We start from the raw sequence: 24,854 nt of genomic DNA on the forward strand, positions 1-24,854 counted from the left end.
TAAATATTTAATCTTTTTAGATTCGCATTGTTGAAGAAAACAATTAACTTATAGGAAATAATTAATTTAAAACTTCACAAAATTACAGCATGTTAGAAATTAACCGCTCTTTGGGTTTTGTAAAAACGATAAGAATTAAGACTATGCAAAACAAATAACACAACATTAATTATCAAATACAATTTCTTGGCTGTTTTTTTGCAAAAGAACTTATATATGAAAAAAATGATGGTAAAAAAAACAACTAAAATCAAAGTTTGATGCTTTCTGATGTTAAACCTGATGTTATCTTTGACCTTATGCAATTAGGTCAAAATAAAAATGTACGTCATATAAATATTTCTCAAGCATGAGCATAACAACATAAATACGAGTAAAATTTATATGAAGATATAATTTTTACTCTTATTTAAAGATATAAGTTATTGGTGCCCGTAAACAAATATTGTTTTTTTTTGTTTGTTTGTTTATATACGCCAAATGAATCACTTGCTAATTAAAAACCATTCTTAGGTTTTTACTCTTTTAATGTAAACAAAACTAGCTTTAAGAGCCAATAAATTTTTATATTACGTTTTGTTTAAATTTTTTGATTAAAAATTAAAAAATCTTTTAGTTAAGTTTAGATAAAAAGTTTGTATCGGTTCGCTTCTTCACAACAACAACAACAATAATAACAACAACAAGTTTAACCGGTTTAAAAAGTTATACATAAAAAAGTGCTTGTAGCTTTACGTTTTTTGAGGTTAAGTATAAACAAATAGCGATAAAACTTCCCTTACAGTAAAGCAAAATGGTCAGTCTCAACTTTAATTCAAATAAAATTAGCCCGCAATATTATAATATGTCAAAATAGCTCAGCTGGATGTCTCCAATATACATTTCAATAATTAAAAATTCTGATATAATAATAAATAAAATTCTGATATAACAATAAATAAAGCTTTGTTGAACTTTTATTTGGTCCTAAATCAAAGTTAAATAAACAAATGTAACACAAAACGAACGTGCGATCAAGTTTGTTAGATCTGTAACTTTATAGTACAAATACACTTTTTATAGAAAGCGATTTTTTTACAAAAACTGCGTTTATTCTATTTTCTCCAATAACTTACATAATTTTGTAGCTTAAACTCAATCACAAACTCATCGACCGCAGTACTGGTCGTAATTGACGAAGCAAATAATCGCATAAGACACTTGTTGCAATCAAAAAAGAAAAAGAAAATCGGTATTAGTCTGAATTAAATATATTAATATATATAAAACAAACAACAACATAAAATCGATTAGTGAGCAAATATAATGTAATTTGAGAACTAAAAAAAGAAACATTATCGCAGTGTTAAAACTTAATAAACTTTCATTAACCTCCTCCCCCTCATGCTGCGTTCAAGCTATTATTTGAATTTAAGAACATAACCAAAGTCACCTATAAATAAATCCAAAGATGCAAAAGTGATTGAAAAACAAACGTAAAGTTTTTTGTTACTCGGAAACGCGTAACTCACCTGCTGTATTTGAGCACCTTCAGTGAATGTTTGAGCTGCGCAAATAACTTTGTTTTCTTTGCATAAATACGTTTAATTTCACTTTCTTTTAACTTTCTCATAGACCATTTAGAATAAGTATAGTGCTATATATTCAAATGTATATAAGTTTAATTAAATTCAATTTTTATTTCCCCTACTGAGAAATAATAATTGTATGCATTAATATATATTTATCAAATACTAATTTTTATTGATGAATAAACATTTAGAGTTACAGAACTTTTTTCAACGTGGTAATATCGAAAGCTGATTGGTTAAAAACAAAAATAAAATTTTTAAAAACGTGATTTTTAAATTTACTTTATTAACAGTATCTGATTGGTTAAAAATAAAATTTATTTATGTAGTATACTTAAGTATTGATCCAAATTTGGTTAGTCAAAAAAGAAACAACTACAATATAATATTTTCTCCGCGAACCGCGTGCCGACAGCAGAGAATATTGAATAACGGCTTGATAATAGATATTGAAGAAGGCTGTTTTTATGGTTTACTGGAGAATATTCTTTATTTTACAAAGTTCGTTATTAGAACCTAAATTTGAAATTTTATCGTATTGTTTTTTGTTTATTTGAAAAATAAAACGCATTCAGAAGTTTTCAATGAAAGAACTGTGGAAGGTGGCAAGAGAGTTAATGTAAAGTTCTAATTTAGATTTTTATGTACAAGATTTTTTAAGGCGCTAGTTTCTCTGAGATCAGCTATTTAATGTTTTTACTCGGACTTTTTAGTAATTATTTGAGAAGAATTAGATGTATCATTGTACCAACGGCTCTATTAACAGCATAAATATGTACCCTGGGAGGCATACCGTAAGTACATAGAATTCGTGTACTTTAAATGGTTTTTAATAGAATCTCGAAATTTTATTTAGTGTATTTATCGACGATACAAACAATACGATATTTTTTTTAAAAAGTTTTAAATTTAAACCAATATGTCTTTATTTATATCAGTTTTGTCAAAACACAAAATATTAATTGAAGCTTACATATCAGTTATTTCCATATATATTTTTTAAATGCTTGCTTGTAGCCTACAATTTATTTTAAGTTGATCTATGTATATACGCCATTAAGGCATATTTTATATTTAAAAGAACATGGACGCTGAGTTATAAGCTTAGTTAAAAATCTTGTATTATTATTTTATAATGTAAATAGTGTTATATATTCTGTTTAGATGACAATATTTTGTTAGTTCCCTAATAAGCAAATATGTGATAGCTATTTATTGTTGCTGTTCATACTATTTATTCACATTAACTTGCAAGAGTATATGCTAATAAGTGAAATTCATTTAGCAAGTAAATGCAAAAATAAATGAAAAATGTATCAAATTGCAGCTATACATTTTCTTTTTGCACAAACACAATATCTGATTAATTATACAAAAGTTAATATACAATATTATTGATTGCCTATCATTAGCAGTTAATTGTTCCATACCATAGCAAGCATAAAAATGCTACATAATGCTTATTTTACAAAAAGTTAATGAATTGCTTTTATTATCTATTTTTATTAAGCTTATTCACACACACACACACACGCACACATATGCATATATATATATATACATATATATATGTGTGTGTGTATATTATATATATATATATATATATATATATATATATATATATATATATATATATATATATATATATATATATATGTATATATATAAATGTATGTATATATATATATGTGTATATATATATACATACATATATATAATGCATATATACAATTAAATTACACACACACACACACACACACACACACACACACACACACACACACACACATACATACATATATAACTACAAGGTTGTTCTTAGAAATCAATAAGCAAAAAATAATAAAAATGTATTATAATCAAAAGTAAATAAAAACATTAAAGTTCCAACACTGTTTGTTTTGTTAACTTCAATGATCTTTTTTGTTGTTGTTTTTTGTTGTTTTATTAGAGTTTAAAAAACTTGTAAAAAAATTAGAATGAAAAATGCTTTCTATGTATTGTTTGCTGTTCTCATTAACTAATACTTCCAAATTTTTCAATTAAAATTTTTTGTTTAATTTGAAGTAAACCAGCCCTGCGGTTTTTCATTTTAAATGAAATGTTTTGAATTGATTGAAATAAAATTTGCTTCTTTTAAGGGAGAATGTGAGCTCATTATTTTATTGTGTTATATCTGGTAGATTTGTAAAGAAACTTTAAATCAATTATTTAAGGTATATTTCAATGTGACCAGACTGTTAGTGTGAAAAATATAAAATAAACACAATGTTTAACCAGGGTTGTCTGAAGGATTCGTTATTTTGTCAATTATATTGGCTGCAATCTGTTTTTTTTTTTGTTTTTGTTTTGTTTTGTTCTTGTTAAAAAGTACTTTTGTCATCATTGTTTTTTGTTTCAGACATCGAGCCAGCAAAGCAGTCAACCTTTTTCTAAATTTTCAGTATCAGAAGCATGCGACAGGATCAAAGAAGAGTTTGGATTTTTGCAAGCCCAATACCATAGGTAAAAATAATTTCGAGATATATTTTGAGCGTTTTATTCTTGTTTTTAGTTAGCTTAAGCAATGTTTCAATGAAATAAAAAATACAAATTCTCACGAAGAATTTCTTAAAAATTGTTTTAAAACGCGTTTTTTGAAATTTACAATGTGCTCGTTTTTTATTTATCATAAAAGAAATTATTTTGGAATAAAAGTAGTCGCTTGGCCGTTGTTTGTTTCATTGTTATTAAGTGAAATTTTCGGTTGTTTTTTTTTATGAATAGTTACTAAATAATTTAAACTACTGATATGTTATCTAATTTTGTATCAATGCAATTGTATAAATTCAAATTAAAGTTAAACGACATTATATCAGCTTTTAAAACCTTGCAAATGCGCGTCTTCATTTTTTTCTCTCAAAAAGAATGCGATTAATGTCATTGTCATTGGCAGACGTCTGCCAACTATGTTTACTGAAGACTTCGGAAAATTTTCATACCGCTTTAATAAACCGCAGATATTTACTTTATTTACTCGCAATATAAATTAACAAAAAAATTTAAAAAAGTTTAAAAATAATGTTCGGTAATTAATTTTTATTTTATTAATGATATTGCGTAGAAAATTTGCGCAAGTTTTTTTAAAATTAAATCTTTATTGGTTATAATTCGAAAGATTTATTACTTAAGTTGTTTGTATGTAATTTGTTAAACTCACTTCGAGACAAAAATTTGCATGCGGCGCTACTTTTATATATGACGTAACAATAAACTTTTCTAAACTACTCATTAATAAAAAATCATTGATCAAAATAAATAAATTTTTTTTAATTATAGAGGTGAGTAGGACTATATATATTTAGCTTAATGCGTTTAAATTAAATTGCTTTATATAACACCAATTATAGTTTCAACTATATTAGAGTGATCTTGGCGTCATTGGTGATCATATCTTTATCATTATTTTTTTAAAGTCAGGTTTGGAATAAGAACATCCCAGATATTTTTTCCAAAACCAATTCCAAACCAGATTTTTTTTAAAGAAATCTATTTTTTGAGATAAAAAACAAAAACAAAAAATTGTTTAAAGTTTTATATTGTTATAATTATATTAACATTATAAATTTTACATTATATTAATATTAAAAATTTTATAAGCTTCATTATATAATATTATAAAAAGTATTATAAAATATATTATAAAAAATTAATATGTAATTAATATTATAAAAAATATTATAAATTATATAAAATATTATAAAAAATTGATATAAAATATTTTTATAAGCCTTATAATTATAAAATATTTTTATAAGCTTCATTATATAATATTATAAGCTTCATTATATTAATATTATATTAATATTATAAATTTTATAAGCTTCATCAAAAAAAATTTTTTGTTTATGTGTTTTTTTATTTTGTGTACGTTCTCAGCTCTAATTCTAATTCATCTTAATTCAACTCAAATAGATAAATCTAAAAAATAAATCTAAGGCTTTAATTAACCTCTAGATTCCATCTTAATGTTTAATAAAGCCTTAGATTTATTTTTTTGGGCTTTATTATTTTATTGAGCTTTATTATTTTTAAAATTGTTCATAATTAGTCAGGTCTACAAAAAAATGTCTATACCTGCATGATGGAGTTTTATGAAGTGGCTTTTCCACTTAATGATTTATTTTTAATAACATTAATCATTGATGTACTTTTAACAACATTGATCAAGTTTCTTGTTTATCCTACTGCTAGTATTAATGTTTTTGACAGTTTTAGAGCCCTACAAGTTGTGTGGTTCTACTTCCATTGAACACTCTGTGTTTTTTGTATGTTTAGTTTATTGTTGTCATAAGCTCTAACCACATGGTCTTATAAAAGGTTTCAAAATTAGAGAATCATTTGTAACCTAAACAAGTTAAGGTTCTGTCTTATTTTATTTTTATTTTCATTTAAGATCTTTTTGACAATCGATATTTTGACAAAAAAAAAGAAAGTTACTTTTAACTTTTTTAGACTTAGTTTTATATAAATACAATAAGATATGTATAGTATCATATATACTATACATACTATGTATAATATATATACTAGACACACCAAGGTAAATATATATAATATAAGTTAAAATCTACAAAACTAAGTATTTTTAATAGTTTAATAAATTTTGAGTATGAAAAGTTTAATGTATTTTGTATTTACATATATTTTAGTTTAAAAATTGAATGTGAAAAACTTGCTTCCGACAAAACTGATATGCAAAGAGCATATGTAATGGTTAGTTATTTTTTTATACTTACTAAGTTCATTTTTTTTATAATTAAAACAAAAAATCTATTTATAGTGAATATTTATAGCTTTATTACATAAAGCCTAAAAAAAAATTGATGAATGAGTTTTAAAAATTGATGAAAAAAGTCTATAATTATAATCTTTTTATTCTAAATTACACAGTAGTAAAGTATTGTAATATTATATTACACAGTACTAAAGTATTGTTTATTTTTTTTCCTTTGATTTAGTAGCAAATTTAATTAAAAAACAGTACATTTAATAAAATATATATGTATTTTATATATAGTTCTAATACATAAAAGTATATTATATATGTATATTATATATATATATATATATATATATATATATATATATATATATATATATATATATATATATATATATATATATATATTATATATGATATATACTTATGATATATGATATATACTTATGATATATGTGTATATACAGGCCCTTTCAGAGATTTGGAAAGGCCTGGGCCAGTCATAAATTGGAGGCCCTAAAAAGAATATTTGCATAAAATTTGCGCAAAATGCAACGCAAATTAATGCACAGCCATTTAAATAAGATAGATCGGGACCAAATAAATGTGTGACTTTCAGAATAAATGCAATTAATTTGACAGATCGTCACTCACAGATTTGGCTCTTTTTGTGCTTTTATCAAGCCAACTAGCCGAGAAATGTCCTAGTGTACTAATTACACATTTCTTAGGGAAGCCTGGGAATTGGGAGGTTACAAACATAAAAGTGGAGTGTTACACTGCTACTTTATTGCGAATGTTACAATTCAGATTTCACAAATGTATGGTTCCTACATAAATAGTTATTCATTGATTTTTATTTATTGTTTTTTTTTTCAATAGGTAATTATTTGCAAATTGCTATAAATGAATAATTAAATCATGATCACATTTTGAAAATGAAGTTCACTAAATGTATATAAAACTTTTTGTTGCTGTATTTTGCTTTTCGTTCTGAAAATGCAACTTCGATATATTATATATATTATATTTGAAAAATAGTTTTTGTGCAATATCATAATTTATATTCAGCATAGCAAGTCCATTCAACCGTTCCTGCCCCATAGTTGAATGATGATAAATTTCTATCTGCTTCAAAACTTTTAATGTGTGTTGTTCGCCCGAAGCTGTTGATGCAGGCAAACTAATAAAAATGTGTAATGCGATTGTAATGTTTGGAAGGACACATGAAAGACCAAGTCCAAGAATTTCTCCCAGCAACTTTTTTGGTGTGCAGTCTAGTTTAAAATTAACACCATAGATTCTTTTAAGAAATAAAACCTCATTTTCAAGTTCTTATGAGATTTCTTTGTCATATTTGTGCTGAAAATGTTGAGCAGCCAATACAAGATCTTCGTCATTCAAATATTTAAACTGCCATAGAAATCCAAAAAGTTTACAAGTTTCTTGTAACGACTGAGATTGTCATGTGAGGCCAGAATGAATTGAGTCAATGATGACAAAATATACATTGATTTTAAAATACAGCTCAGCATCATCTTGACTTGGCAAATGACGATTAGTTAAAAACTCACACGAAACACCAATATTTCTTGCAACAAATTTTGACTCGGTTAAAATCTAACCAAATTGTTCACGCAACCTTTGAATGTCCTTACATAGATTTTCAATGCTATCCTTTTCAACATCAAGAGTAGCATGGCGTGCTTCGATGATTAGATTTGTCTGATGAATCATTGTGAGTAGCTTCATCCAGATAGATGACATCAAAATGCAATCAAATTTGGAAATATACCTTTGAATAGCATTGAGTTCCATTTTAGCCTGGGCTGTTCAATTTAGCACCCCAAGTTCATTTAAATCATTTCTTATTGAATTGAAATGTTGTGCGATTGATTTAACACCATCAATCTGTGCTGAACATCTTGTTTTGGACATTCCATGCAACGAAACAGGAAGATGTTGTTTTAGAATTTCCCACCTTTGAGGACTGTTACTGAATAAATTGTACATTTGCTGTTGTTTGAAATACATTACTGCTTCTTTGCATGATTCAGCGCAATCGACACCAACTAAATTTAATGTGTTATTTCTGCAGCTAGAAAACATACAGTTTGAATTTTGTTTTAACAAAACCACTTGCACCCGTTATACTTTCCAGCCACATCAGCATCGTTGTCATAAACTTGACCTATGCGCACTTCGAAATCCAGCTTCAAAGTTTTCAATGTTTCTAGTGTTCAAGCAGTAATTTCTCTTCCAGTTTTTTTTTAAAAATTTTCAAATAAAATAAATCTTTCTTCAACTGAAAAGTTTGAATTGTCTAAAATTTTAACATAATGAATAACCAGAGTAGTTTGCTCCTTGTACAAGCAATCTGCAGTAGCATCAAGTATTATTGAAAAATATTTTGCTTTCACAATTTCATGGAGGATTGCTATTTGAACATGTGAACCACAAATATCATGAAAGATAATGAAAGTTACATTTGCTGCTTACACTGTCGTGATTCTTGATTACTTTTAACATGCTCAGCTAAAAGTGGATCATATTTGCTAAGAAGTTTGATAATACCTAAAAAGTTCCCATTTGCTCGATCACCTATTTGTTGATTTGAACCAAAAAGTGCTAATCTACGTTCCGAAAGAAAAAAAATAACATCTAGAATATGTTGAAATAATTTTTTTCAATTTTCAGTTTCAGTCTTGAGTTCAGATAAAAGTAAATTATCAATTGAAGTTTCACATAATGCTGCTATACTAGCAGATTTCCATGCAACATAGTTTTCTTATGGTAAATTGAATTTCCGTGCGATGGTATACAATCTTTCAATCTTCTCCAACCTCTACTAATGCCCCATCCGGCAGAACCAGATAAAATTGACACATTTGCAGCATTTTTGTTCAAAAGAAAACAAGGTACACAATACAAAGATTGTTTTTCAATACTCCAGCACAACCAGTCTCTTTTGCTTGTTTTTCCATTTGCAAGAGTTTTGTTTAATAAATGATAGGGAAATGCATGATGATTAGAGTCTTGAATAATATTATTTGGGATTTCAAAGCAAGTAATTTTAAGAAAAGACCACTTGACTAGAATTGTTCTTTTTAATAATCCCAATGTCAATAAAATTGACTGGATTATCTTGATGAGTCTGATCTGTTGTCTCTGGTTCCATATCTCGAATTTTATTTGCACTTTCATCTTCCTGTAATGAGATTTTGGGTTCAACTTGTTCCTGGTTTACAATATTTAAATTTTCTGCTGGTTGTTGTTCCGCATTTGGGTCTTCTGCAATTGGAACAACTTCATGTGTGTGTGTGTGTGTATATATATATATATATATATATATATATATATATATATATATATATATATATATATATATATATATATATATATATATATATATATATATCTATAGACATATATATATACACACACACACACAAACACTCATAAAAGATTGATTTTATAATTTTGTTTACTGTTGTATTTTTTTATTTATTATATTTTTAAAGTATATTTATTAGTTTTATAAATTTTTATGATTTTAATTTATTGCATTTAATATATTTAATACTTTTTTTTAACACATTTTTTATTAGTATTATGAAATGTCATATGGGCTCAATGTGGAAATGCACAAACAGGTAATTAATAAACAAAAATTTGGTATGTGAAGTCCCTAAAAAAAGCTGACTCATAAAGTGTCAATAGTAATTATATATTTATATATATACATATATATATATATATATATATATATATATATATATATATCTATATATATATGTATATAGATCTATAAGTTGTTGTCTTTGGGAAGTGCGGAACGAAAAAAGTGATTCTTACGCCAACACATACGTCACTTTTAATTACTTTTGACTTTCGTCCAACATTTGCGTGTTGGACGAAAGTAAAAACCATTAATTTAATTACAATAAATCGTTTTTTAAAAAAACCACAAAAACGCAAATTTAATTGACCAGAATGTTTTAAAAACATTCTGAATGTTTTTAACAATATAAACAATGTTTTTATTTTTATTTTTTTTAATAAAATGTTTTTATTTTTATTTATTTTTACTGTAAATCATGCGTGGAGTGTTGCTACATCGACTATCTTATAGCCTGACTCGCAAGGGAGTGCTGCTACATCGACTGACAAATAGCCTGACCCGCAAGGGAGTGCTGCTACATCTACTATCTTTTAGCCTGACCGGCAAGGGAGTGTTGCTACATCGACTGAGGGTTTGGTTGGGGCAGGCAGTCTATCAATTATAAAAAAAAATAATTGCGGTCTTGCATTTTAATTTTTACTTTTTGTCAACAAAATATGGAAAAAACTTTCGGACAACATCTATGGGTTGTATATATATATATACATATATATATATACAACCCATATATATATATATACATATATATATATATATATATATATATATATATATATATATATATATATATATTTATATATATGTGTAGATTTTAAATTAGAGGTTGGTTAGAGACTTTGCGGAAAGCTTTGATCTTAGATTTGAGCCTGTTTGAATTAATAAATTTGTTGATGCTTCTTAATGTTGCATTGATACCTTGTGTTGACATTCTAAATTTTGTGTTGATATTGGCAACTGTGTTACAAGGTATTATAATAAGGTTTTTACTTTCTTGTTGAGTAATTATATTAGTTATGTTGCTAGTTGTTGGGTCATTCCATATGAAATCATCCAAAAATAAACATTTTTGACACCCATACATCTCAGAATTTGTTTATTTTCACTTGCAGTCCATATTAAAAAAATAGTAACTTCAAAAATTTTAGTTAAAAATACAAATGGGTTCCAGAGATATCGTCAGTTAAAATAATGCTGACTCAGCATTTTAATGATTATCTGAAGCTACTACAAAGCAATTTTGACAGATAGTATGTTCATAATAGCTTGGGGAAATTTCCTAAAATTTGGTACCTCAATAGATTTTTACTTGTGGAATCCAAAAATAGCACCCTCAAGATTGTTCCAGGAAATGCCTTGTTTATCCAATTTTGTTCAAAATCGTTGACTTGTAAATTCATGACTTTTGGAGGTAAAATAAAGACTGTGCCCATAACCCTAAATAAAAAGTTTAATTGTATACCATTATTTTATCTTAGGTCTACTGATTCATTAATTGTCTCTAATACTTGATCAAAATTTGCGTTTAAAAATTGTCTTTTTAGAAAAATTTTGTAACGAAAGCAATTGAAATATTTTTTAAAACATTTATTTGAATAAAACATCAAATAGTGTTATTTATTGACTACTTTAGGACAATTATAGTCATGGGCCAAGGGAGGCCCTTTGGGAGGTCTTTGATCAATTCTGTGCCCCCCCCCTCTCAATCTCCCTGGATTTTGTTTCGTTTTTTTAATGCACAAAATGACATTATAATAAATAATTATTATAATTCAATTTAAAAACATATTTTTTTTTTTAATTTAAGTTTGAGAAACAATTTTTTTTCATTATTTCAATACAAATCGGTGAATGCTTACCTCTTTATTATATCAAAAACAAACAAAAGTTTTGTTCTGTTCTTTTTAAAGATTGTACTTTACTTGTTTGTATTTTGAATTTTATTGTTTTTGTATTTTTTTGGCAGGTAATATTATAAATAATAAACATATTTAATACGGATATATGTGACATTGAAAAAAGTCTTAACATTCATCGCCACTAAACTGGATTTTCTAGAAAACAAGGTTTTGTTCAATTCAAAGATCTTTCTTGTGAAAAACAAGAAGAAATAATATGGCAAGCAAATTTAAAGAAAAAATATTTTTCAATAAGAATGTTATCATGAGCAATTCTATGGAAAATTACAAAGCGTTGCAATCCTTTTCACAAGGAAAGTAAAAAAATTACTATAAAAGGTAATCTAACATTGATTAAAACAGAATTGATATGGAAACTAAAAGTAAAACATTTTATTATTTATACAAATTTTTTATATTTTCAGTTATTTTAAAAACTTAGAACTAAATTTGTTTCTTAGGTAATATAAAGATGGCAAAATTTTTGCAACAAAATAATGTTTATGTAACCCCGGGTTGGAAATTCTGCAGTAAATGTTACAAAAAAGCAATAGAAACAGATGAAGATTTAAATTCACTGGAGGAATGAGAATTAAAAGGTGAGAAAAAAATTAAGTAAAATACCATATAGAATTGCTTGAAATTTCACCAGTCAAACTAAAAAGTCTTTCAAAACACAGCAAATTGCCTGCAGCAAAACAAAAGTTTGAGAACACTATTGACAGAGTTGCAAAAATGGTCTCATTAGCATATAGCATTAAAGAAACCTCTTTAACAACAGAAATAAAAAGCCCTATTTCAAACAACAGCATTAACAACGACCATGATCTAGACATTTAATGTATGAAATAAATGAATAAACCTAATATGGTGCATCACAACTAATGTATCAGGTACTCATAATGTATGTGTATGCATACATCACCAAAATACAAAATTTCTCATTGATGCCATTAGGTGGAATAAAAGTTATAAAGATTTCATGGCATTGACAGTTTGTTTGCTTGAAAATGCAGAATGTATGTTGCATCAATGTAACCAATACCCTGGTATTGTAGCATTAAAAAGTTTTTTAGTGTAGGAGTTTATGGACCATGTGCTCAAAGAAGATGTAGCATTTAAGTAATGACAGAGTACCGATTGTATAACACTACTATTACAATCATTGCCATTAGATGAATTTAATGATTTATTATGTGACAGCATTGACAACCTTACCACTCATTCACATATTGCAAAAACACAAAGTAGATACTTGAAAAACTTTAAAGAAAATCTTAACCAAAACGAATGCTTAATTTTAGGAGATTTTGCTGAAAATTATCATTATGTTGTTCAAGATGAAAGTTATCACTAGAGTAAAAGTCAATGTTTAATCTTTACAATTGTACTTTATTTTATAGAGAAAATAGTTTTCAAGCACAAATCTTTTTGTTACCTTTCAGAAGATGTTGATCATGACACAGGATTAATTTACAAGACTCAGGAAGATATAACTAGATATATGAAAGAAAATCTACCTGATGTATCAAGTACGAAATACTTTTCCGATGGTTGTGCAGCACAATTTAAAAAATTTTAAAACTTTATCAATCTTTGTCATCATAGTAAAGACTTTGATTTAAATACTATTGGTGGGACTGTTAAAAGAGTCTAAAACAAATAACTACTGGGCAGGTTTTAGATGTTAATTTAATGTACTCCTTTTGTAAAGTTAAGATAAACGGAATTTATTCTAAATTATTTTCTTAAGAATAAATCAATCAAAACAAGCATAATTAGAAAAAAGATATTTAGGTGGAAGAATAGTTCCTGGAACAAAGACGTATCATCATTTTATTCCAATTGTTTCAAACACTATAAGTTATAAAAAAACAAGTACTGATGCATTTATAAAAATATTTGATATCATTCCAAAAAACAAACATAATAAAGAGATTTCATTAAACATTAAAAAAATGGATTTATATTGCATGTTTTTATGATGGATTTTGGTGGCTAGGGGTTGCTGAAGATATAAGTGAGCTTGATACAAAAGTCAGATTCATGCATCCACATGGACCAGGTAAAAAACTTCTTCTTGGCCAATGAGAAATGACAATTGTTGGGTGCTCAATTCTGAAGTTATGTGCCTAAGTTCTACACTCACAACAGCATCATGTCATACGTACAACATATCTGATTTAGATTTGGAGAATATAAGCAGCTGGTTACAAAAAAAAAATAAAAAAATACATTTAAAATAATTTTGTTGTAATTTTATTTACTTATTTTGCATTTAGAATTTGTCTTTTTTTTTTCAAATCTTTGGATGGATGGGTGAGAAGGAGGGGGGTTTAAATAAGTTCCATTGTCCACCTTATTATGTCAATGACTATATTAGTATTAATCTACTAAATAATACCATAAAGATATTGATTGATAAAATGTTTTAAAAAACATTTCAATATCTTTGGTTTTAAAATTTATGATTTTTAAAATCGTGAAAAGATCTTAGTTTTGAGTGCTAACTTTGAAATAAGAAGTAAATAATGAAAATAAATTGTTTCTCAAACTTAAACTTAAAAAAAAATTATGTTTTTATATTGAATTTAATAATAATTTATTATTAAATCATTTTGTGCATTTAAAAAAAAAAAAAATTGAGAGAGATGGGAGGGGGCAGAGTTGGTCAGAGGCCCCCTAGGTCTCTCTTTGCCCATGACTATAAATGTCCTAAAGTAGTCAATAAATAACACTATTTGATGTTTTATTCAAATAAATGTTTTAAAAAATATTTCAATTGCTTTTGTTACAAAATTTTTCTAAAAAGACACAATTTTTAAACGCAAATTTTGATCAAGTATTAGAGACAATTGATGAATCAGTAGACCTAAGATAAAATAATGATATACAATTAAACTTTTTATTCAGGGTTATGGGCACAGTCTTTATTTTACCTCCAAAAGTCATGAATTTACAAGTCAACGATTTTGAACAAAATTGGATAAACAAGGCATTTCCTGGAACAATCTTGAGGGTGCTATTTTTGGATTCCACAAGTAAAAATCTATTGAGGTACCAAATTTTAGGAAATTTCCCCAAGTTATTATGAAGATACTATCTGTCAAAATTGCTTTGTAGTCGCTTCAGATAATCATTAAAATGCTGAGTCAGCATTATTTCAACTGAGGATATCTCTGGAACCCATTTGTATTTTTAACTAAAATTTTTCAGTTGCTATTTTTTTAATATGGACTGCAAGTAAGGTAAAAATAAACAAATTCTGAGACGTAAGGGTGTCGAAAATGTTTATTTTTGGATGATTTCATATGGAATACCCTGTTGGTTGTTGCTTTTTTTTTCCCTTTTATTTGTTTAAGAGTTGCACTATAGTAGTACAACTTTCTGTTACATCATTTTTCTGTATTTAAAGATTTTTTTTTTATTCTTAAATTTTATTTAACTTTTTTTTTTTTGAATAACTAGAACTCTGTGACTTAGAACTTAGTGAGTTGTTTGGGCATGTTATAATATTTCAGCCCATAATGATAGACAAACTTCTATTTTAAGTGAAATTGGATAGAACATTGTATTCTTAACTAAATGTATTACAAATATTTAAAAATGAGCTTAAGATGAGTGAGAGGTTTTCAAATGGCTGCAACCATAGGTACCCCTAATTTTTAAATTAAAGATTTAACATTTCATATTTAAATAAAACAATGATTAATTAAAGAATTTTAAAAAGAGCTAAAAGCTTCTGTTTGTCAAATTCATTATTTTCATGCTAATGTCTTTTAATTCGGATAAAGAGGATTGGGTCTAGAATCTTTTCACAGTATCAGTAGAAAGATTGTTTCCATGGTTTACAAGTTCTATGTACCTTACCTAGAAAATAGCCTAAAATGTTAGAAACTTGCTTGAAATAATAGTTATGGTGTTACCACATAAAAATCATTTTACTTTTGTTTTACAAATGTATTTTTTTATCATTCATAACAACAATTTTTTATTAAAATATAGTTTCCTACAATAAAGATTAAAAAAAATTTTAATTAAATATTTGTTTATTTAAAATTTTTATACATTTGTTATCAATGTTTGTTATCAATGTTTGTCCTGTAAAAAAATATTATAAAGAATAAAAGTTTTAAACATTAAAATCATCAGTTAAATCAGTTAAAAGTTTTTTATATATCCATAAGTCGACATTAGAAGTTTTTAATATATATATACACACACACACACATATATATATATATATATATATATATATATATATATATATATATATATATATATATATATATATATTCTCTTTTCTACAAATACTATAATGGGCACTGCTCTAAAGAGTTAGCGTCTCTTGTGCCATCTACTAAAATTCATTCTCGTGTTACTCGTCATTTAATTAAGTCTCATCCTTTTTCTGTGACTGTTCCTAAGTGCTCCAAAAACGCTTTTTTGTCTAGTTTCCTCGAACATCAGCTCTTTGGAATTCGCTTCCTTCATCTTGTTTTGCTGATTCATACAATTTGCAATCCTCTAAGTCATCCGTCAATCGTTATCTTGCTCTACAATCTTCATCTTTTCTCTTTCAGTAACTTCCAACTTTAATTAGTGGCTGCTTGTTGGAAGCGAAGATGTTTTATTTATATATATATATATATATATACATATATATATATATATATATATATATATATATATATATATATATATATATATATATATATATATATATATATATATAAATATATATATATACATATATATGTATATATATATGTATATATATATATATATGTATATATATGTATGCATGTATATATATATATGTATATATATGTATATATATATATATATATGTATATATATATATATACATATATATTTATATATAAATTTTTTATATATATTATATATTTTTTATATATATTTTTAATTAGACATTCAAAAGATTTTAATCTTTAGATTGTCTAATTGGAAATTTTTTTTTAATGAGTTTTCTTAATATATAGAATAAATCATATTATAATTCTCCAAATTGAATATATGATATTCAAATTTAAAAGTCAAAGTACTTATAAAAGTCGAAGCATGATGAAATTATGTTTAAGGAAGAATTTAAAGCAGAAGTCTAATAGAAAATTATCCAAGATTTTTTGTGTTATGCATTAGAGATTCATTATCCTACAAAAATGACATGTTTGTATAATAAAAATTCAATGTGCAACCCTTCAAAACTACTATGCTGCGTTATCGACTAGTTTTAATTGAAAACATAAATGATCTCTTTAATGATCATCTAAAGGAATCCATAGCAACATGACTCCAGAAAAATGAATCCAAAAACATCACCAGACTTATAATATATGATAATTTTCATTTTTAAGGTATTTATTGTTGTATAAACATTAGATTCTTAACTTCAGAAAAAACATATTGACATATAGACCCACATTGCCCCACCCAAAAATGTTGCTTATTTCAAAAAAACTATGCATCATTCAGTCTTTAAATTATTTGAACCTAATTATATGGTAACTTTTCCTTCAGATAAAATATTTTCTATGTGTTAGGCCCCATTTTTAATACCTTTTTTCTGAAGTTTAAGATTTTTGATAAAAATCTCTCTTTAAATGTATGTGCCATTTTTAATAAAAAATATACTTAAGAGTTTGCCAAGTAAGCTGATATTTAAAATTTAGAGAGCTGTTTTAACCGCCTATCACATACAGAAAAGAATGCTTCAACCTAAAACCTTTTTTTTTGAAAAACTAATAAATGTTGATTAGACCCACATTACCACTTAGACCAACATTATTCCACCCTATCCTATATTTAAACAGACTTTATTATTTCTAATAATAAAGTCTAAAATGAGCACAGTAAAATATGCTATAGGAAACCTCAGAATTAGTTTAATTCTGCAAAGTACTGCATATATTGCCATCTAGACATTTTCTAACAAGTAAACTTTACTATATAATTAAAGTACAATAAAAATATTGTTTTTTTTTTCATATTCTCAGCAGAGAGTTTGGTTTATATGAATATAATGCAAACAGATTTCATTGTTAGTATATTTTTAATAAACTGTTTATATATTTAGACAGAAATAGCAAAACGTTTGAATACAATATGTAATCAAGTGGTGCAGTATCTTTCACAAGAGGTAAAAAAGTGTTGAACTTTTTTTAAAAAGAGCAACAACATTTTAACAATTTAATTTTGAATATGTTAAAATAAAATGTTTATATTTTTTACAACAATTTTTTTTAAAACAATGTATAATTAAAGTGCACCTCAATTTTTTACTTTAGATTATTTTTCAATATTAAGATACATATTTTTTAAAAGTTGTTATACAATTTGATAATTTATTTTGTTTAGCATCAGCAACAAGTATTGCAGACTATAGAAAGAGCCAAGCAAGTGACAATGGCTGAATTAAATGCAATTATTGGGGTATAGTATTTTTTTGGTGTTGTTAAATGACTGTCTTATAAAAAATGACTTGTTATAATATTTGTTATTTCATATTTCAGTTAGTAATTTTTTATTTCATAGTTCAGATAGTTATAGTTTTTTTTACTATAAAAAAAAGAGTTCAATAAAACACTTTATAAACTTTTAAACAATTTGAATAATGCTACAAGTTGTTAAATTTTTCATTATTATTTGCTGTATAGTTATTATTAAAAAGTAGCATACAAATATTTGCATATAAACACCTTTTAATGCACCAACAAATTCAAAATGTTATTCAAACAAGAAATACCTAATTTTACTAATTTTTAAGAAACTTAATAGTATCAGTTATTGGTTTTTGTCAGTCGAGTTTCATTGGTGCATTTAAATGTCAGAACAGCTCATTTAGTAATCTCATTATTAAGTTACATCTTTATGAAAATTTAAACAAATTTTTAAAAGTTTTTAAACTATATTTTAATAAGTAAAACTGAAGTGCAAATTTTTATTTTGTGCAAAATATTGAAATTGTAAACTGGTATGCTATATCTACTATTATTGATGTTTTTAAAAAAAAAATTGTTTATAATGGTTTGATGCATTTGTAAAGGGTGCTACAAGAACATCCAAAGTCTGGGCAAATGAATTTTACAGCTGACCATATGTCATACTGAGAAATCAAGTATTGTAGTTAAAATAAATTGATTGATTCGAATCACCTCACAAAGACATGTCTGTTTATACATATGAAAAAAAATCTGGAGAAGTTGTTAAAAATCAAAAGTTTTCTTTTAAAACTGAAGTTTTTTATTAATAGATGATAAAATTCAATTAAAAAATAGACATTTTGTTTTTATATATTTGTAGTAACATGTATTCAAGTATTATTTAGTGATTTTCAAATCTAACCCAGTTAACACGAGTGTTTACTGGATTAGATTTAAAAGTAGCAATAGCATATAATACATAAGACAAAAGTCCTCCTTTTTTAAGATGTCTGGAGATAAAACCCAACAACCTCTGTGGTGGTATTGTTGTTAACTTTTTCCCCAGTAATGTGGTTTGTTAAAATTTTAAAGTTGTATCGTTAATTAAGACACTAAATAATAAATATTAGTAATTGAGTTGTAAAGTAGTAAAAAATGAGTTTTTTGTAACTTGTCTATATTAGTCTTGGGAAGGTGAGTTTATCATTTTTTTAAAGTACTCTGATATGTTTTGTATATATTATAAGACTTATTTTGGCATTTTTTATTATAATAGCAACAGTTGCATCAGCAAGGTTTGCCACATACACATCCACCGGGAGTTAATCTTGCGCATCCTGGACTTCCACCTCCCCATCTACCACCTGGAACTAACTCAGATCTTTTGGCTCTTTCCAATGCTGTATCATCTGCACCTCATCTACAAGTGAAAGAAGAAAAAGAAAGTTCTCTTCGTGATTCTCCTCTTCCACCTCGCTCAAGTTTATATATGTCTCGAAATACTACTGACAGTCATTCTTCACATGGAAGTGATGATGGTCGTGATGAATATAGTCGAAAAATTCACGCATATGAAAAGCGTGAAATGCCTCCCCACTCAAGTATCCCCAATATTAAAAGTAATGTCAAGAAAAGAAAAGAAGATAAAGATGATAGTGATCATGAAAAAAGTGATGGAGAGTTAGTTGTTGATGACCATGTATGTTTAAATATTGATATACTAAATTGAAATATATATAATACTAAGTTAAATAGATGTAAAAAATTTCATACTTTTTATAATTTAGTCATTATAATTATAATTTATGATAAAATATTATTTTTAGTTAAATTACTTTGAATTAAAATCAGGAACCATAGTTTTAATAAACTAAATTGTTTGATGTTTTCATCAAATTGTTTGATGTTTTCAACTGCGGTGGTTTACTCTTATTTTAACTTATTCTTTTCCCTAACTTTTTGAGTATATTTTTTTCAATCACTCAAAAGAATTTACTTGAGTTTTCAAAGTAAGTTTTTAATTTTCAAACCAATGCTTTTCCCACCAACCATAAATTCATGGAAATTTCATTTTTCTAACTGTCAAGGAAATGTTAACTTAGGTCAATAAACTTTTACATTATCTTCTTTTAAGCTCTACTGATGTAGAGATGCCTTATTTTTACCCTTGATGGGTAAAAATAAGTATAAACATTATAGCTTGAAAGTAGAAGAATCTAGGTTTTGCATAAGGATGACCAGTTGAGATTTTTGGACTAATTGATTCATAAATGTGTGTGTACACAACATTTTATAGATAATTGCAATGCAGTTATTTATATAGTTTTAAATCATTTATATAATGTTTATATAAAATATCTTAATATTTTAATTTACCATCCAAATAAATTAACTAAAATTTATTTGGCAACCGAATACATTGACTGTTGTCAAAAGCAGCATAGAATAGACCTTTATATATAAACACCTTTTTTAATAAGTATATACTAATTAGAAAAAGTTACTAACAATACATATATTCCAAAAAAGTACCTAACTTATTTTGCAGGATCGTTGTTCACCAGCTAATGGAAGTTTACTACGTAAGCGTATTGTTAATGGAGAATCCTCCCCACCTTCATCACGAAGTAATTCTGTTGATAAGAAAATAAAAAAAGAAAGTGGTCGTGACAGTGTTAATGACAGATTAGAACGTCCGGTAAAGTCTCCGCTTCCTTATATTGCTTCAAAACATGGAAAGGTTGAATATTTTATGATAATAAAATAGGTTTTATGTAAAGAAGTTTGGTTAAGAATAAGGTTTTTTTTTTCTTTAGCAATTGATTGCAAAATCGGCTTCTAGTCCTATTCATTCATCGCCTGCAGCTGCAAAGATATCGCCAATACGTATGCTATAAATTTTATTTGCAATATTTTTATACTATTTCATTGCTTTTTTTTTTTAATTTTTTCAGTTTTACATAAAAATTGTGATTTTCATTAGGTAATGGACCTTATCAACCATTTTTATCACATAATTCCTCTGGAAGTGATTTGAGTCCAGGTATTAATGTGTTTATATAATCAGTAATAAAACGTAAATATCTTTATCAAACAAGTATTAAGCCTATAAGTATTAATTCCTATTTATAAATATTTTTAAATATGCAATTTTAACTTTGGTTTTTTAATTAGGAATGCACTATTCTTCAAGAGGACCAATGGTAAGTACTTTGATTTATTTAAGCATAATTATTTGTTTGAAAAAATAAGAGTTTATTATTTTGCATGATTATGGCCATGTCTTTTAGCCAGGTGGTTTTGATCCTCCTCGAAATATGGGGGGTGTTCCTAGCTTTGGAATACATGGAAAACCAGCGTACTCATTTCATATATCTGGTGATAGTCAAATGGTACCCGTAACTCTCCCCGCAGATGCTTTACTAGGACCAAATATACCTCGACATGCACGACAACTAAGTACTTTAAACCATGGTGAGGTTGTTTGTGCTGTAACTGTAAGCAACCCCACCAGACATTTATATACTGGAGGAAAAGGCTGTGTTAAAGTGTGGGATATTAATCAAGCAATTAACCAATCGACTATAAATAAACCTGTTTCAACGCTGGAGTGTTTAGTAAGTTTTAAATTTATAAACTACGTGAAAATCTCAACAAACAATTCTACATCGTAGCTTTATAAATAGTTACTGTTTTTTATTAGCAATACATAGTGTAGCAAAAAAATTTTTTGCTTCAACTTATATATATTTTTTAACTTTTTTTTAAGCGTGACATTTATATTCGTTCTTGTAAACTTCTCCCTGACGGAAGAACTTTAATAGTAGGAGGAGAAGCAAGTGTACTAACTATTTGGGATTTAGCTGCTCCTACGCCTACTATAAAAGCTGAACTTAACTCAAATGCTCCTGCATGCTATGCTTTAGCCATAAGTCCTGACTCAAAAGTATGCTTCAGCTGTTGCAGTGATGGTAACATAGCTGTTTTAGATCTACATAATCAAAAAATCGTACAACAATTTCAAGGTCACACAGATGGCGCTAGCTGTATTGATATTTCACCAGATGGGACTAAGTTATGGACTGGTAAACATTAAGAAATGTAAATTTATTTTTTTTAAATGTGTTGATTTGACTTTTGTATTTTATACAAATTTACTATTAAGGTGGCTTGGATAATACTGTAAGATCTTGGGATTTGCGTGAAGGAAGGCAGTTGCAACAACATGACTTCAACTCTCAAATTTTTTCACTTGGATATTGCCCTACAGGAGAATGGTTAGCGGTTGGGTAAGATTTGTTTTTATAACATTCAGAACATTGTTTTTGCTTTGTTTTATAAAATAAGTTTAATACAAAGATATATTTCATCATCTTTTTTGTTTATAGAATGGAAAGTAGTAATGTTGAAGTCCTTCATGTAACTAAACCGGATAAATATCAGCTACATTTGCACGACAGTTGTGTTTTATCGCTTAAGTTTGCTTCAAGTGGAAAATGGTTTATAAGTACAGGCAAAGATAACTTACTTAATGCTTGGAGAACACCCTACGGTGCCAGCATATTTCAGGTATTTTGATTTTGAATTCTTTAAAAGTTTTTTTTTGTCTTTTTTTATGTATTGTTTTAAAAATTAAAATTACGTCAATTTGTTATTAACTTTATTATTAACCATATTCAAATGTTATTCTCTAAATTATGTTGTTCTTTTTTTTTATCAGTCGAAAGAGTCGTCCTCTGTTTTAAGTTGCGATATTTCTGTCGACGACAAGTATATTGTCACCGGCTCAGGTGATAAAAAAGCTACGCTTTATGAAGTCATGTATTGAATCGACCGTTAAAATTCATATAATGAATTGTTGAAGCATCTCCAGCTCTCGGGTTTAATTAGTATTCATGTTGATATAAACAAGTTCCAGTTACAGAGAATATGGAAAACAGTATGACTACTTTCAAGTCAACAGTTAAACGATCAAATCGTCTAATAATTATCTTGTCTAAAATTATATAATGTTATATAGTGTGAAAATAATGGGTAATTAATTGAAAATAGGAATGAATTTGTGTTTTTTTTTATCGATATATCGCATTGAATATTTTTCATCGTTTATACCGATATATTATATCGTTTATACCGATATATTATTATTACTCTCATTTTCATTGTTCTCGTCAAAAATATAAATCCTAGAAAATTCTAACCGATTCAGGTTTAAAATTATTGAATGAATAAATATAGCCAATTTGTTACAAAAAATCTTTCGTAATAAAATCTAGGGACTCCTATTATAACAATTCACTGTCATTGATATTACGAATTCAAAAAACACTATAAAAGCTTTTCTCGTTTTTCAATTAAATTTGTTGAAAATGCATCAAGTTAAAAAATTTCAGGAATTTATATCATTTATTATTTGAAATGTTTTTTGCGTTAAATGAAATTCTCTTAAATGTCAAATATGTTAAAAAAGTTGAAATACAAATTAAAAAACAAAAGCAATCTAATATAAGGAGGAAAAAAATGTTTAAAAAGTTTAAGTAAATTCTTTAAAAATAACTCACAATAGAAAAAAACGTGGCTAAAAAACAATAAAGTGACGTTCTAGAAACATGTACGGTGGTAAATTTTAAATGCAGAGATATAGTAATTAATACTTTTTTTTATGGCATAGATTGATAAAATAGTCTGTTTGCATCATTGGAAAGGTTATCAAATAGGCCGTATTAAAAAAACATATTATAAATTTGATCATAAACACTTTACAAGCGGGCGCGTAGCTACCCTATAGCAAGAGTAGGCACAGCCTAAGGGGCCCAAACGTCGACATTACTCAAAATTCATAAATCGAAATTGAGATGTTGAAATTTGCAATAGAGCTGGCGAGTTTGTTTTTTTTAATTTGAATTTTTGTTACCTAAGTAACGTTTGTAATATTTTGCGCTAAAATATTTAAAAACTATTGTAGTTCAATGAGAATCTTTAAAGAGTATAGATTTGTGGTTAACTAAGTCATCCTTTTTTATATTTGTGAACTTCTACGTTGTTTATTTAGTCATATGTATATTAATATACATATATATTTTTTTCTTATTACCGAAGGTAAGCAAGCACTATTGCATTATTTCATTTTTAATATATTACTAGTGTGCTAGCCCTTTTAAAAAACGGGTTTAATATATATAATATTTAGAGGTCTTTAAAATGGATCATTATGTCAACATATACCTATGTGTTAACGTCAAGAACATTGTTTGAACTCAATTAATTTATTGGATTGTCTCAACAATACGTGTTTCTGACATCTATAAAATTTATGTGTTTTTTTTTTAAGAGTAAAAAATTAATTCAAAAAAATAATAAAACTTTTATATATATCGATTTCACCAGTTTTTGGAATTTATAAGTGTTAGACCTTTTTTTATGATGGCGGAATCTACATCTAAAGTTAAAAGTGGCTGAAAAGCGCAAAATTAGAAAGGAAAAAGAATTGCAAAAATTGCC

The 24,854-nt window shown here is 26.5% G+C and overlaps 1 protein-coding gene and 1 long non-coding RNA gene across 7 annotated transcripts; one reads left to right on the forward strand and one right to left on the reverse strand.

The window, feature by feature from the left end:
- Positions 1–1,088: 1,088 nt before the first annotated feature.
- On the reverse strand, positions 1,089–1,649 carry LOC136089211 (uncharacterized). Its single transcript, XR_010642861.1, has 3 exons — positions 1,512–1,649; positions 1,372–1,432; positions 1,089–1,199 (listed from the first exon to the last, which is right to left on the reverse strand). It is a non-coding gene; the product is annotated as an uncharacterized LOC136089211 (long non-coding RNA).
- Positions 1,425–23,412, forward strand: LOC100208407 (transducin-like enhancer protein 1). 6 transcript variants are annotated; one of them, XM_065814955.1, is made up of 17 exons: positions 1,425–2,190; positions 2,285–2,365; positions 3,973–4,076; positions 6,263–6,326; positions 9,942–9,986; positions 18,008–18,070; positions 18,289–18,363; positions 19,630–20,052; positions 20,902–21,093; positions 21,170–21,239; positions 21,337–21,396; positions 21,528–21,556; positions 21,644–21,970; positions 22,123–22,438; positions 22,519–22,642; positions 22,742–22,922; positions 23,074–23,412. In XM_065814955.1, exons 2-17 carry the CDS (start codon positions 2,306–2,308, stop codon positions 23,179–23,181), a joined length of 2,241 nt encoding a protein of 746 aa, XP_065671027.1. In that variant the 5' UTR covers positions 1,425–2,190; positions 2,285–2,305; the 3' UTR covers positions 23,182–23,412. The 6 variants fall into 6 exon arrangements, with proteins under 6 accessions (XP_065671027.1, XP_065671028.1, XP_065671029.1 ...); XM_065814956.1 differs by having other exon boundaries at positions 20,902–21,051; XM_065814957.1 differs by having other exon boundaries at positions 1,920–2,190; positions 19,636–20,052.
- The last annotated feature ends 1,442 nt before the right edge of the window (positions 23,413–24,854 follow it).

The sequence above is a fragment of the Hydra vulgaris genome, chromosome 13 (genome assembly GCF_038396675.1).
Source record: "Hydra vulgaris chromosome 13, alternate assembly HydraT2T_AEP".
Classification (NCBI taxonomy): Eukaryota; Metazoa; Cnidaria; class Hydrozoa; order Anthoathecata; family Hydridae; genus Hydra; species Hydra vulgaris.

What these genes read in the sequence shown, in the direction of transcription:
- LOC100208407 (XM_065814955.1), top strand. Translation starts at nt 2,306, where the DNA reads ATGTATCATTGTACCAACGGCTCTATTAACAGCATAAATATGTACCCT. An exon ending in TTGCAAGCCCAATACCATAG is followed by an intron (nt 4,077 to 6,262) that starts GTAAAAATAATT and finishes CATATATTTTAG; the next exon opens with TTTAAAAATTGAATGTGAAA. An exon ending in TTGCTTCAAAACATGGAAAG is followed by an intron (nt 21,094 to 21,169) that starts GTTGAATATTTT and finishes TTTTTTCTTTAG; the next exon opens with CAATTGATTGCAAAATCGGC.